At 44.2% G+C, this 15,743-nt stretch overlaps 1 protein-coding gene across 1 annotated transcript; it reads left to right on the forward strand.

Moving 5' to 3' along the window:
* The first annotated feature begins 1,080 nt into the window (after positions 1-1,080).
* On the forward strand, positions 1,081-14,726 carry STARD6 (StAR related lipid transfer domain containing 6). The gene is made up of 6 exons (XM_070934566.1): positions 1,081-1,170; positions 1,939-1,988; positions 6,923-7,049; positions 9,850-9,967; positions 13,141-13,234; positions 14,570-14,726. The coding sequence occupies exons 1-6, from the start codon at positions 1,081-1,083 to the stop codon at positions 14,724-14,726; spliced, it is 636 nt and encodes a 211-aa protein (XP_070790667.1).
* Positions 14,727-15,743: the final 1,017 nt, after the last annotated feature.

A 15,743-nucleotide genomic window follows, 5' to 3' on the forward strand; every position in this document is an offset into this window, starting at 1 on the left:
TAATGCCTCCTACTAAGGCAGCATTTAACATCCAGCTGCCTGCAATTACTGTGAGTTCAATTCTCACCAGGCTCAAGGTCGACTCAGCCTTCCATCCTTTCTAAGGTGGGTAAAATGAGGACCCGGTTTGTGGGGGCAATAAGCTGACTTTGTATAAAATATACAAAAGTATGAAGGCTATTGCTTAACGCATTGTAAGCCGCCCTGAGTCTCCGGAGAAGGGTGGCATATAAAAATTAATTAAAAAAATAAATAAAATAAATAAATTCAAAGAAAAACTGGAAAGTCCCAGTTGCCTCTTGAAAAAGCACCTTTGGGACAACCATGACCTGGATGACTGACATTTGATGGCAGTTTGTCAGGGAAAAAAACTTTCCCTGTTCTCGGATATCCTTAGAGTCTGAGGTCTTCCTAGTGGTCTCCCATCCATTCTGATCCTACTCAAGTATTTCTATGCACTGCTTTAAAAAAAAAATATCAAAGGGGGGTTTAAGAAAATCCCCAGACAGTGGACCAGATGATCAAAGAGAAGTCCGTAGCAAACCACTTCATGCTTCAGTCAAGGAAACAATATAATGTAAGACTCGGGAGGGAACTAACTTTTTAAAGGGATTATTACAGCTTGATTCACAAAGGTATTTACGGATTATAAAGCCAACAGAGATTTGAAGTAGCCTGTATTACAAGCATTTCCTGAAAGTAGGACACAATCGGGTGGAAATGGTGAAAGAATATTAGGAAGTGGTTTTTGGGTGAATTCACAATAGTGTTCAAACTGGCACACTTCAGCTATGTTGAGATTACAACTCCGGGAATTGAAGTCCACAAGTCTTAAAGTTGCCAAGGTTGGAGACCTCTGCTCTAGAGGGCATCAAGTTGAAGAAGCCTGCCCCGGTTTAGTGTGTGGGTGTGGGTGCTATTGCGTGTGTGTGCACGCGCGCTATTGCACCCTTGCTTAAAAACTTTGAATAGAAGTCCTTTGAAGGAAAAACTGGCGAGAAAATCTCCTATTTTTCTGTGCTGCTGCTGGGATATCCCATGCCATTGATACACGCATTGCTTTCATAACTTCCCAGTTAGATGGATTATAAGAAAACAGCTGAAGAGGTCTCCGCAAAAGTTCTTTTCTATCTCCAAGATACAGAAGGATGGAAAGTGGTAAAATCTACGGTAAGAAAATGATCTCTGTTTGTCTTATTCGAACTAATTGTCCCTTGCAAATAATAATAAAAAAAAGTTAGAGCACCGAGATACCCTCTTAGGCAGGATGTCCCACAGGTCCTTTTTTCAAAAGGCAACTGGGCTTTGTTTTTCCTTGAAGACGTTTCGCTTCTCCTCCAAGAAGCTTCTTCGGTTCTCCAAGAAGTTTTTTCGGTTTCTTCAGTTCTCCAGAACTGAAGAAGCTTCTGGGACGAGAAGCGAAATGTCTTCAAGGAAAAACAAAGTCCAGTAGCTTTTTGAAAAAGCATCTTTGGGACAACCATGACGTGGATTCGCCCGGTTCAGGCGAATTGGTAGCAGCGATGGTGGGAGGCTCCGCCCACCCGCCTGGACGTCATCAAATTTGCTCGCGTACGCGAGGGAACCGGTAGCAAAGGTAAGTGAAACTCACCCCTGCCCTGGATGACTGAATGACTGAGAATCTCCATAGACACTCCTAGGCAGGAGATGGTTACTTATATATAAAAAAAATACAGAAAGCATTGTTCAATGAATTATTTGGGCCAAACGGGCAATTAAAACGAGAGGCACCCGGAGTTTTTGAAATGCCACTGATTCCTTTCATTCAGCATATGTATTTATTTAGGAATAAGTTTCCTTGCAGAGTACATAGTCTTGCTAATAGGAATGAAACAATATTTTATGCAGTTAAAATTATATGGATATTGCAGAAAGACAGAATGGTTAATTCCTGTTCGCTTTCCTTCTCTATTTGAGAAACATATGGATGTCTTGGCCAAACCTTCAACAGAATTTCCAGGACTCCTGTAAGTATCACTTTTGCTTTCAGGGCATTTGGTTACCTACCAGAACTGTGAAAAGCAGCATTCACAAACAGCATGCTTTGAAAGGGGCTTTTCTATTCTGAGAACAGCTAAAGAAGGCTGTCTTCACAAATAGACATAGTGGAATAGGATACTACGGGACACGGTGGCTCAGTGGCTAAGACGCTGAATTTGTCGATCTAAAGGTTGGCAGTTCAGTGGTTCGAATCCCTAGTGCCGCGTAACGGGGTGAGCTCCAGAAGTGGGTTTCAGCAGGTTCTGACAGCGGAAATTTTGAGTAGTTCGGAGAACCAGTAAATACCACCTCTGCCCCAATCTATTCTCTGCCTCCCGAGTCCCAGCTGATCAGGAGGAAATAGGGATTTTACAGTATCCTTCCCCTGCCATGCCCACCAAGCCATGCCACGCCCACCAAGCCACACCCACAGAACCAGTAGTAAAAATTTTTGAAACCCACCACTGGTGAGCTCCCGTTACTTGTCCCAGTTTCTGCCAACCTAGCAGTTGGAAAGCACGTAAAAAATGCAAGTAGAAAAATAGGGACCACCTTTGGTGGAAAGGTAACAGCGTTCCATGCGCCTTTGGCATTTAGTCATGCCGGCCACATGACCACGGAGATGTCTTCAGACAGCACTGGCTCTTCGGTTGAAACGGAGATAAGCACCGCCCCCTAGAGTCTGGAACGACTAGCACATATGTGCGAAGGGAACCTCTACCTTTTAATAGGATACTGCTTGTATGAATCAAAAGGAGGGGCTGTGGTTTGACATCTTCGTCAGCTGAGGAGTCAACTATCTCATGAAACTAAGTACAGGTAGTCCTTGATTTACGACCACAATTGAGCCCCAAATTTCTGTTGCTAAGCAAGACAGTTCTTAATGATCTATGGAGATTCTCAGTCATCCAGGTCATGGTTATCCCAAAGATGCTTTTTCAGGTGCCTCCTGAAAAACTGAGGAGAATCTCCATAGACTTTTAGCTATGCACTTTCAGATGAATACCCTTCGAATGGTGCGGGCGAGATTGAACGGATTTCCAGAAAAACTGCAGACTATAGGAACCATCTTCAGTTTGAGATGCAGACAACACAGACTCATCCCCAATAACCTTACACATGTCTCCCAACAGTGAAGGGACACTGTTGTGGCCCGTCAGCGGCCTGTGCAGATTGTAGCTGATTCCGACAGCGAGGAGGCTGGTGTGGTGCTGCGCCAGCAGCCTGTGCAGCTGGCGCTCGAGTCGGACAGTGAGGAGGCTGGAGAAGATGTGGTGCCAGAGGCAGGGATTCAGCCAGGGCCTTCAAAACCTCCAGACGCTCCTTTAAGTGAAGAGGACGAAGAGGAGGAACCTCTTCTCAATGCAGGGGCATGCAGAGCTGCCAAAAGGCAGGAGTGGTTCATTAGGAGGAGGTCTCCTCGAGAGTAAGGCTTGGGGCTAATTGGCCACTCCCTTAGCCTATTTAAGGAGGAATGCCGATTGAAGCAAGCTGTAGAGAACAACTATTGCTTCTGGGCTTTCTGCCAACTATAGTAAGACTGTGATTACCTTATTTTAGGATTCTTTTAGGCTGTTAAGAAAGTTTATTAACAGCCTTTGTTTGAAAAAGACAGTTATTTGAGTAAAATAAGCTTTGTATAGATTTTGTGTGTGCTGCATTCTTTGGGGCAGAACAGACACAGGGCAGTAGCCATCCTGCAGCCAAGAAGTCTCCACACCCATTTGCACGACTCAGGTGACCCTGAGGACACAGACGAATCTCCAAGTGGCCTCATTGACTCTCTAAAAGGATGCAAATGACCAGCTGTCTGCAAGGAGTATAAATCCTTCCATTCCCCACCATCCAGTCAGAACTGAAGAAGCTTCTTAGATGAGAAGCGAAACATCTTCAAAGAAAAAAAAAATAAGAGAGTCCAGTTGCCTCCTGAAAAAGCACATTTGGGACAGTTATTAATATTGCAAGACCCAATCTGGGTCGGTCACTCGGGACCAGAGGTTTAATCTTCCGAGCTTTCAGACTCGTGCTGGAGCCCATCCTCAGGGAATTTCTCTCTCACCAGAAGGTGAGCTTTGGATATTCTATGCGTCATATTTATGTGATGCCTTCCTATTGGTTGATTTGTGTGTTGATGGCCGGCGATTGTACGAATTGAGTTTTGCCACTTTTTATTATGTTTCTTTGTACAGTTGTTAAGTGAATCGCTACCATTGTTAGTATCGTGGTTATTAAGTGAATCTGGCTTCCCCGTTGACTTCGCTAGTCAGCAAGTTGCAAAAAAGGGAATCCCATGACCCCAGGACACTGAGACCATCATAAATGAGATCCAGTTGCCAAGTGTCTGAATTTCGACCATGTGACTGGTGCAATGGTTATAAGTGCGAAAGACTCATAAGCAGTGGTGAAATGTAAATTTTGTTACTACTGGTTCTGTGGGCGTGGCTTGGTGGGAGGGGGTTAATGTGACTGGGTGGGCGTGGCCAACTTTTTTTTTTTTTTAACTTTTAAAAGCATTTTTTTCTACAACCTCTTCGGTCAAAGAGATCGTAGAAAAAATGCTTTTAAAAACCTCTGATGATCCCAACTGAGCTGCGCGATCATCAGAGGCTTTTTTTTTTACTTTTAAAAGCATTTTTTCGGCCGAAGATGTTGTAGAAAAAATGCTTTTAAAAGTTTTTTTAAAAAAGCCTCTGATGATCGTGCGGCTCAGCTGGGCATGGACAGGGGGGGGGGGGGACAGGAATTTTTGCTACGAGTTCTCTGAACCACCCACCGCCATCGTTACCGGATCGGGCAATCTGGTCCGAACCGGGAGCATTTCACCCCTGGTACTACTCCCAAAAAAACGTGGTGTTATTAGCTAGTTTTAGAAAATACACTTTTTCCAAAAGATTTCCACAATTTTGGCCGCTACTGTAGTGCATAATATGAATGGAAATTGATCTGTTTTCTTTCCCTTTGGTGGGTGCAGCGTCCTGGGGTCACGTGATCCCCTTTTGTGGACTCTTGACAAGCAAAAAGCCAATAGGGCAGCCAGATTCGCTTAACAAGTCTAGTGATTCACTTAACAGCTGTGGCAAGTAAGGTCGTAAAAACTCACTTTAGAACTGTCTTGCTTAACAACAGAAATTTGGGACTCAATTGTGGTCATAAATCGAGGACTACCTGTAAGGGCTAATATTTTGGAGCTGATCTATTTAGCTTCCTTCTTTTTGATCCAGGAAAGAAAAGATTGGTTGTGGGAAGAAGAAGAAAAAATAAATAAACAACAAAGCTGCTTTCCATCATTTATCCTGTTTAGACTTAGAAAAGAGTTCTTCTTTCATTCCAATCAGTGGTGGGTTCCTCCCGGTTCCACCCGGTTCTGCCGAGCCGGTAGCGGTGACGATATGACGTCACCGAACCGGTTCTGCCCCCCCGCCCCCCGTTATTCTTACCTTTTATTTGGCCCCACCTCCAGTCTATTGCTGCCTCCTGAGTCCCAGCTGATGGGCTATAAGGAAAAAAACTGTTTAAACTCTTGCCGCGAGGCTTCAAAGGGCCGCCCTACAGCTGATCAGTGGTAAAAGGCAGTTTGGTGGTAGACCGGTGCCTCCAAAAACAAATGATAGACCGGTGCCTGCAAAAATAAATGGGTAGACCAGTGTCTGCAAAAATACATGAGTAGACCAGTGCCTGCAAAAATAAATGGGTAGACCGGTACAGCTCTGCAAGCAGTTAAAAGCCTGGTAGACCAGTACCTCTGCTAAATCCTAAAGAATTGTCACATGACAATCAAGCCACGCCCACAAAATAAGCCACGCCCACAGAACCGGTAGTAAAAAAATTTAGAACCCACCCCTGATTCCACCCTCAAAAACTTCTTTTCCCTCATTTTTTTCTTCTTCTTGGTAACAAGTACAGAACCCAGGTCCTTGAGAAGGACTTGATAGTTGGACAAAAAAAATGCCAAATGCAGTATAAAACAGGAGTCCCTAACCCCCGGGGGCTGTGGGCCTGATTGGAACCCCCTTACCAGTCCACAAAGCCAAAAAGGTTTGAAATTGCTGGTTTAAAGCATCTGTCTGACTGTGCCAGCAACCACAAAATAATACATTTATTTATTGAGTGCATATGCCTCTCAACCAGAGGTGGGCGGCACATGAATTAACAACCGATTCGCCCCAGCACTGAAAATTTCAGCATATGCAGCCTTCTGCGCATTCACTTTGCTTGCGCACGGACTTGCACGCGGCTTAAAAAAACACAGCTAAATAGGACAGCATAGTGCCTGGGTGGATGGGCAGGCCCACCGACAGGTCACTGGCAGCAGCCCACCACTGCTCTCAGCTCTTTAGCAATTCTCACTCTTTAACAAAAGGGGCCAGTGGTGGTTCCTCCCGGTTCGGCCGAACCGGTAGTGGTGATGATATGATGTCACCAAACCGGTTCCCCCCCTCCCACCCCACCCACCTACCCACCCACATTATTCTTACCTTTTATTTGGCCCCACCCCCAATCTATTGCTGCCTCCTGAGTCCCAGCTGATGACTAGAGGGAAAAAAAACTGTTTAAACTCTTGCCGCGGGGCTTCAAAGGGCCCTCCTACAGCTGATCAGTGTTAAAAGCAAACAAATGAGTCGGGTCGTAAGTGCGAGGACTGGTCGTAAGTGCGAGGACCTTCCAGAAATGACTCTGACCAGCTAGCCACGCCCACCTAGTCACATGACCTCCAAGCCACACCCACAAAATGATCCACGCCCACAGAACCGGTAGTAAAAAAATTTAGAACCCACCCCTGAAAGGGGCATATAAAATCCCCCCAAAACATTTTCTTCCCCCATGGCGAATTTATCCCTAGAGAATGTAGAAAGGCTTTTCCTCAGAGATGAATTGGCAATCATCCTCGGTTCAATTAACCCCCAAAATGTTTTGTTTCCAGATACCGGACTGAAGTGTCGCTGGAGATACCCCCTCACAAATTATTCCCTTTTGTTTACCAGCCTGAATATCGCAGCAAGTGGGACAAATCGTTGCAGTCGTATCAAATTGTAGAAATAATTGACCAGGTGATTCAGTGAGATAAGGAAGAGCAGCTGCAATTTAGCAGTTAGCAAATTATGTCTTTTTTTTTTTTTTCATCGGATAGCGGTTTCTAGGGGAACTGAAACACACGACAACAATTAGCTGACTTTGGGGTGTTATTTGAAGATATAAATTAGAGGTGGGGAACTATTGCTTCTATGACTTGTAGACTTCAATTCCCAGGATTCCTGAGCCAGCATGGCTCAGGAATTCTGGGAGTTGAAGTCCACAAGTCCTAAAATGGCTGGAGTTCCCCATCTGATATAGATAGCGAACCTTCTGGTACTCAATGGTTGGCCTCTATTAGTCTTTCGAGGTAGGGCGGAGAAGATTGTACAATGACCAGCTGTCTGCAAGAAATATAAATCCTTCCATTCCCCACCATCCAGTCAGAGCTGAAGAAGCTTCTTGGATGAGAAGCGAAACACCTTCAAAGAAAAAGCAAAAAAGTCCAGTTTTCTCTTGAAAAAAGCGCTTTTGGGACAACCATGACCAGGAAGACTGAGAATCTCCATAGATATGAAAAGAGACAATTTGCCTAGATTCGCACAATATGCAGAGTCTATTTAAATCTAATATCTATGTAGACATACCACTATGATCCTGAAAAGCCGGCTCCTTCTCCATTTTGGGAGTATAATGCAGTGTTTTCCAACCCTGACAACTTTTTAGATGTGTCGACTTCAACTTCCAGAATTTCCCAGCCAGCATTCTAGCTGGGGAATTCTGGGAGTTGAAATTCACACATTTTAAATTTCCCAATGTTTAAAACTATTGGTATAAGGAGTGACAGAAAACGGAATAATAGAGTTGGAAAGGACTTAGGACGTCTTCTAGTCCAACCACCTATTCAAGCAGGAGACTCTATACCAGGGCTGTCAAACTCCTGGCCTGTGGGCCGGATGCATCATGTGCTGCCCACGCCCAGTTTAACAAAGGGGGGGGGAAACTCCCGATATGTCATGTGACACCGCCATGATGATGTGAGTTTGACATAGGGGTGAAATCCAGCAGGTTCTGACAGGTTCTGAAGAACCGGTAGTGGAAATTTTCAGTAGTTCGGAGAACTGGAAAATGCCACCTCTGGCTGGCCCAGAATGGGGTTGGAATGGAGATTTTTCAATATCCTTCCCCCAAGAGTGGGGAGGGAATGGGGATTTTTCAATATCCTTCCCTCAGAGTGGGCAGGGAATGGGGATTTTGTAATATCCTTCCCCCAGGAGTGGGGAGGAAATGGGGATTTTGCAATATCCTTTCCCCAGAAGTGGGGAGGGAATGGGGATTTTGCAGTATCCTTCCCCTGCCACACCCACAAAACCATACCACGCCCACAAAGCCACGCCCACAGAACCGGTAGTAAAAAAAAATTGAATTTCACTACTGGTTTGACACCCCTGTTCTATACCATTCAAGAAAAATGGTTATCTAATCTCTTCTTAAAAGTTTCCAGTAATGAAGCACCTACAACTTCTGAAGGCAAATTGTTCCACTAGTTAATTGTTCTCATAATTTGTTACTTTATGTTTTAGTGTTTAATGAACATACCCATGTCAATATGGATTAATACAATAATCAACTTAGACATATGTGAACATAACCAATGAGCTTGATCTTAAGATAGAATTCTTTCTAAAAAATGCAAGAAAGGTTCTTACAACCAATCATGGAAATCTTTATCGTATTTTTCGGAGTATAAGACACACCAGAGTATAAGAGATATCTTAGTTTTTGGGGAGGAAAATAAGAAAAAAGCTGATTGAGGGGTGGATCAGCCTCCTGGAATACCCCCAATCAGAGGTGAATTTTAGCAACAGATTCATTGGTTGTGAGCTCTGTGCCTTGCTTTATTTTCTGCCTCTGAAACTTCTGAAACTCCGCTTCAGAAAAAACTTTTTTTTCTGCCTCTGAAAGCCTCTGAAATAGAGCCTCAGAAAAAAGGCTTTTTTTCTGAAGCACTGTTTGGAGGCTTTTATTTTGAAGGACTATCTGTACTCTGTTCAATCTCCTTTCTTCGGTATTGGTATATAGATTAACCTCTTCCGATCTGTTGGTTATTGTGTTGTTCTCCAGATTTGTTAGCATAGTTTCTTTAGAACCTTTACTGATTCTTCTTTTGTTGCTTGCCTTATTATTTTAGATAAAAGCCTTTCAGAGGCTTTTTTTCTGAAGCTCTGTTTGGAGGCTTTTTTTCTGAAGCTTCTTTCAGAGGCTTCTTTCAGCCTGTGAAATCTCCGTTTGAGAGGCTGGGCGTGGCTACATTCGGAGTATAGACGCACCCAGATTTTCACCCTCTTTTTTGGGGGAAAAAGGTGCGTCTTATACTCTGAAAAATATGGTATATATAAAAACATAGTTTTGGGGCCCAGTTATTCTACTTTAGGGTTATTTAATGTTTGGAATAATTAAGCAACATTTTTCTTCTGCATAACAAATTTGTTGAACGGGTGATTAGTGGCAAACAGAAATGTAAAGTTCTCTATAAATTAATAGCAGGTCATATTCTTTATAGGTACATGAAGAATATTTGTTCTGTGTCAATTATATGTAGTGCCTTAATTTACTCAATGAAGAATTGCAGTGAAGAGTCACTCACAGATAGTTCATACATGAAACATGACTTTACAAACCTAGTTTTTAAGTAAGGTCCACTAATTGGCAATAAAATATCTCAGGCTAAAAAAATTGCAATTTGATTTACACTTTTTTTTCCTAAGCTGACAGCCTACCTGTTTTAATTCACTAGGCAGCATTTTCATTTGTGGACTTTTTTAAATTAAATCATAGGACACCTTTATTTATCGCAGTATTACTCACAGTTACGGCTTTGGAATGGTTTCGCAGAGAGATTTTGTCTATATGCTGCACGTAAAAACCTATGATGGAAATTTAATGACAACAAACTGTAAGTAATTGTTTACTGGGAGAAGATAAAAATGATGTTTAAGGGATAAATGTGTGTGTGCAGGCACAAATATTCAAGAAAGAAAGATCTCTGCAATTAGTTAAACAACTGTAGGAGAAGAACAGGCAGAACTGGAGGGCAGAGTTAAGTGAGTCATCGCCTAGAATTGTTACGTTCCCATAAATGATTGAAGTCAATTCTCTCTTGAATTCTGTTGACCATTATCTACCCCTAATTTAGCATTGAACAGTAGTTCACTAGATTCTTAAGTATAAGCTTGAGCTATAAAACTCTTTGACTGCAACTTAAATAGTTTGGTCCTGATCAGTGGTGGAATCCTCCCCACTTTGCCACTGGTTTGCTGCCTGCGCAGTGCCACGTGATTTAGATTCGCTAGATAGCAGGATTTCCTGCTTTCTAGCGAATTTAAATTGCGCGGCACAGCTGAACTTTGGAAATACCGGTTCAGATGAACCAGTAGCTTTTTTTTTTTACTACCAGTTTGCCTAAACCAGTAGCTTTTATCACTACCGGTTCGTGTGAACCGGTAGCATTTCACCCCTGGTCCTGATTGTTTGCACCTGACAAACTACTAATTCCTTTGTCCTTTGTCCCAGTAAAACAATATCCCTTCAAACTCTATGCCTTGCCAGTGGAATGCAGTTGATAATGATTTGAGTGGCAAGTCCCCCAATTTTGCTGCTTTTTTATTACTTTGGTGAGATTGATGGTGCTTTCAGTCAGGGGTCACCAACCTTTCGGACCTCAGGGACCACTTGCTTCATAATTTTAAAACCCGCAGACCACTAATATGATCTGCCTAATGACTGGCTGGGTGGGCATGGCTAGGTGGTCGTGTGACTGGGTGGGTGCGGCCAACTTGATGTCACTCACATCGAGGAGCATCTCACCGGCCTCTACTCGCCCCACCTCTCCCAGCCACTCCTCACCTACCTGCCTGGGCTCCTTAGGGCCCCAACAGGAAGCAGTTGTTGGAGCTAAGCAGCCACCATGAGAAAGAGTTGGCAAAACAGCTGGCTCAGTTCAAATTGGATCTGACTGAGAAGGAGGCTCAGCAGAAGCATCTCACTGAGGACTATGTGCATAGGCTTTCCAAGCAGAGGGAAGACCTGCGGGAGTGCAAGGCCGGGTACTGGTGCCTGAAGCCTCAGCGGGCTGAGATGGGCAGCCAGTTCCAGGCCATAATGCAGTCCCACTGGAACAAGGCCCTCCGGCTCTTCGCCACCAGTGGCGCTTCTCTCCAGCCTTTGCCCAAAGCCTTGCACCAGGAGGCTGAAGCAGACCCCCAATTGAAATTTCTGCCTCCCTCCGACCCACACAAAAAGACCCTGAAGGGGTGACGCTCTGCAGCAACATAAATGTTCATTGCATGTATCCAGCCCACCGGTCATAGTTTGAGGATCCCTGATTTAGTGCAATATAAAAAATGCAAATAATTTTTCTGCAGACCACCAAAATTTTCTCGTGGACCACCAGTTGGTGACCACTGCTTTAAGTGATAAGCTGGGTATCCTACGTCTTATGGAACAGCTCCATTTTCCCAGTCTTTCAAGAGTCTAAAGCAGTGTTTTTCAACCTTGGCAACTTTTAGATATATGGAGTTCAATTCCCAGAATTCTGGAAGTTAAAGTTCACACATCTTGAAGTTATATTAAGGTTGGGAAACACTATTCTGAATGGTGAAATTGTTTTAATAATCTTCCATTTATTCAGAAAATATTTTCTGAGGACTCCTGGCGTGTAAGATTCCATCTATCACAGACCAGGGCTGTCCAAACTTGGCAACTTTAAGACTTGTAGACGTCTACTTCCAGAATTCCCCTGCCAGCCAAGTCTTAAAGTTGCCAAGGTTGGACACCCCTGATTTAGACCATGTCATCACCAGGGGTGAAATGCTCCCGATTTGGACCGGATCGCCCGATCTGGTAGCGATGGCGGCGGGTGGTTCGGAGAACTGGTAGCAAAAATCCCTGCCCCCCCCATGCCCAGCTGAGCCCCGCGATCATCAGAGGCTTTTTTTTTTTTTTACTTTTAAAAGCGTTTTTTCTTCGGCTGAAAAAAATGCTTTTAAAAGTAAAAAAAAAAAGCCTCTGATGATTGCGCGGCTCAGCTGGGATCGTCAGAGCCTTTTAAAAGCATTTTTTCTACAACTTCTTTGGCTAATACCAGCTGAGTTGCCTGATCGTCAGAGGCTTTTTTTTCTTTTAAAAGCAAAAAAAAAATTGCTTTTAAAAGAAAACAAAAGCCTCTGATGATCAGGCAACTCAGCTGGCATCGTCAGAGCCTTTTAAAAGCATTTTTTTTACAACCTCTTTGGCCAAAGAGGTTGTAGAAAAAATGCTTTTAAAAGTAAAAGTAAAAAAAAGAAAATTGGCCACGCCCACCCAGTCACATTTCCCCTCCACCAAGCCACACCCACAGAACCGGTAGTAACAAATTTTATATTTCACCACTAGTCATCACCCTAATCTTTTACGTTAGAGTTTATCAGAGGGACTGTCAGGCGGCGTCTATAATAACTCATTGCGGCCAACTCGCCCTGGGGCAAGAGTTACACTAATACTGAAGAAATAGTCGAATAGAATCATTAAAGAAAGGATGCCAAAGGAAGGACAAAAGGTGAATGACAAAAATTAAAATTATTTTTCATTATTTTGAATGATTGAGTTGAATTGTTCCACAGTGAGTTGTCCTGTGGCAAGTTGGCTGTGGCAAATTATCCCATTCCAGTCAGGTGTATTGTGCTGGCTAACAATACTCCTTTTCTTAACAAGCTTGCTTAGAAAGACCTACACTTCTTGATGTAGCCTGGCTAGGTGGTTCAGTGGCTAAGATGCTGAGCTTGTCGATCAGAAAGGGCGCCAGTTTGGCGGTTCGAATCCCTAGTACAGGTCTCCTGCGTGAGCAGGGAGTTGGATTAGATGACCTCCAAGGTCCCTTCCAACTGTGTTTCTATTATTGATGGTATCAGGCTGCCAAAAAAAAGCTGCCCAAACTCCATGTTTGGATACATAAACCCCTTTTCCTTCTACTTCAATGATCAGCATGCTCTGCAGTTTAATAAAATCTGATTTCATATTTGGACAGCTTTCAGATTCAGACAGCTTGGCTGTTTAAAAAGATTTCAACGTTTGCTTTGTTCTTTCTTATAGCCATCAGTGTGGTTCATCCCGATTTACTTCCAACTCCAGCTTATATTCGGGGCACCACTTTCTCTTCTGGCTATGTCTGTCTCCCACTACCAGAGTAAGGATTTTGAGCTGCTGAATTGCAAAAAGTTTTATTCCTGGGGAAACATTTAACCTGAAAGCCGGAAGCCTGACTGTACTCATTTTCCAGAAGTGTCAGATGATGGCTTGATGTTATTACCTGAATGTGTGCATGTAACTTTTTCTACACTCATCTTTAAAAAATTTGTTGGAGAAAGCAGAGAGTTGCAAACCCAAAGTCTGAGTGCTGCAAGCCAAGATTAAACTATGATCAGATGGGTTAGGTCATGGGTGTCAAACTGGATTTCTTCGAGGGCTGGATCAGCATTGTAGTTCTCCGCAGGCCGGTGGGGGGGGGGCAGCACCGGGGGGTGGATGGGACTGATGCCTCCTGCAGCACCCTACCGGCCAAAATGGAGCACAGGGGATCCGCGCGCGGGCCCCCTGAGCCTCCTTTTCACCCTCCATGGCCTCCTGCAGCACTCTCCTGGCTGGTTTCGGCCTGTTTTTCGACATGTTTTCAGCCGGCAGAGTGCTGCAGGCAGCCATGGAGGGTGGAAATGAGGCATGAGGTGGGTGGGTGCACACAGCCCATTTTAGCCACCAGAGGCACCATGGGCCGGTCCTTTGATATTTCTAGGCCAGCACCCCAGGCTGGATTTAAGCACCGCCCTGATGCCTTGAGTTTGACACCTCTGGGTTAGGAGGAGAAATTTGGAGGGAGGGAACCAGCAGACTCTATCGATCGCCTTTTTGGAGAAGAGGAGGAGGGAAAGGTCAAAGGGATTCCTGCACTTAGCAGAGGTTAAAACCAGGGGTTAAATCCGGTTACCGGTTCTCTGAACTATTCAAAATACTCAAAATTTCCGCTACCGGTTCTCCAGAACTGGTCAAAACTTGCTGAAACCCACCTCTGGAGCTGAAGTCCATAAGTCAGTGACCTTGGAAAACAGGTGGAGGAGCTATAGACTAGATAATCATCATGCAAAAGTTATTTTAGTCCAGAGGCAGGGGTGAAATCCAGCAGGTTCTGGAGAACCAGTAGTGGAAATTTTGAGTTCAGAGAACTGGTAATGGAAATTTTGAGTAGTTTGGAGAACCAGCAAATACCACTTCTGGCTGGCCCCAGAGTGGGGTGGGAATGGAGATTTTGCAATATCCTTCCCCCAGGAGTGGAGAGGGAATGGGGATTTTGCAGTATCCTTCCCCTGCCATGCCCACCAAGCCATGCCCACAGGGCCTGTAGTAAAAAAAAAATGTGGATTTCACCACTGGTTAAAACCCATTGATCCACCCTCGGTTCAGAGATGGTGGGGAAGGAGGTTCCTCAGAACTCTTACTGATATAAATCCCCATTCTTCTTCTCTTTCAGGAACCCAGAACACACCAGACTTACCATAATCCTCCAGGTGGATTTGGGAGGCTTCCTAACGCCTTCGGTGATCAATTCTGTTATGCCCATGACCCTGTTAAACTTTGTGACCGATTGCAAGAGTGGATTAAAGATGTTAAGGGAAACAATAATATAAAAACCCTGTCAGAGGGTGCTAGGAAATTTGTCTTCAATATACAACAGGCCCACGTTTGGTCTAATGTCAGGAAGAGATAGGCAAGGTTTTTTGGGGTTGAGAACTTCACTCAACATTGGGGGTGGGGGTGGGGGTGGGGAGGGATGCAAAGTAGAATTTTTTTCCCCCTTTCCCAGCCCCTTCCTTCCATGTTTGGAGGAAAGGATATTGTCAGTTTCTAAAAATCTGTATTGAGATTTTCAGTCATCCGGTCATGGTTGTCCCAAGGGTGCTTTTTCAGGAGATGAGAAGTGAAACATCTTCAAAGAAGAAAAAAGAAAGTCCAGTTGCCTCCTGAAAAAGCACCTTTGAGATTGTTAGTTTGTGGCATTTCCAATCTCAAGATGGCGGAGAGCAGGGGTGAAATGCTCCCAGTTTGGACCGAATTGCCCGATCCGGTAGCGATGGCGGCGGGTGGTTTGGAGAACTGGTAGCAAAAATCCCTGCACCCCCCCTACCATGCCCAGCTGAGCCACACGATCATCAGAGGCTTTTTTTTTTTTTACTTTTAAAAGCATTTTTTTCTGCAACCTCTTGACCGAAGAGGTGGTAAAAAAAATGCTTTGAAAAGTCTCTGACGATCCCAGCTGAGTTACCTGATCAGCAGAGAGGCATTTCTCTGACGATCCCAGCTGAGTTCCCTGATTGACAGAGAGGTATTTTTAAAAAAGCCTCTCTGACGATCCCAGCTGAGTTCCCTGATTGACAGAGAGGTATTTTTAAAAAAGCCTCTCTGACGATCCCAGCTGAGTTGCCTGATCGGCAGAGGCTTTTCAAAGCATTAGAAAAAATGCTTTCAAAAGTTTAAAAAAAAAAAGTTGGTCACGCCCACCCAGTCACATTACCCCCCCCCCCAAGCCATGCCCACAGAACCGGTAGTAACAAATTTTACATTTCACCACTGGCGCACATATATGTTCATGCATGCATGTTCCGGTTTGGGCACTCGGTGCCAAAAAGTTTCGCCATCATTGACCG

Source organism: Pituophis catenifer, unplaced genomic scaffold (assembly GCF_029215685.1).
Source record: "Pituophis catenifer annectens isolate HBS135680 unplaced genomic scaffold, rPitCat1.0.hap2 SCAF_2, whole genome shotgun sequence".
Classification (NCBI taxonomy): domain Eukaryota; kingdom Metazoa; phylum Chordata; class Lepidosauria; order Squamata; family Colubridae; genus Pituophis; species Pituophis catenifer.

Coding starts and splice junctions, on each gene's coding strand:
- STARD6 (XM_070934566.1), top strand. CDS start 1,081: ATGGATTATAAGAAAACAGCTGAAGAGGTCTCCGCAAAAGTTCTTTTC. Junction 1,171..1,938: donor GGAAAGTGGTAAAATCTACG/GTAAGAAAATGA, acceptor TCTCTATTTGAG/AAACATATGGATGTCTTGGC. Junction 1,989..6,922: donor ACAGAATTTCCAGGACTCCT/GTAAGTATCACT, acceptor TTTTGTTTCCAG/ATACCGGACTGAAGTGTCGC.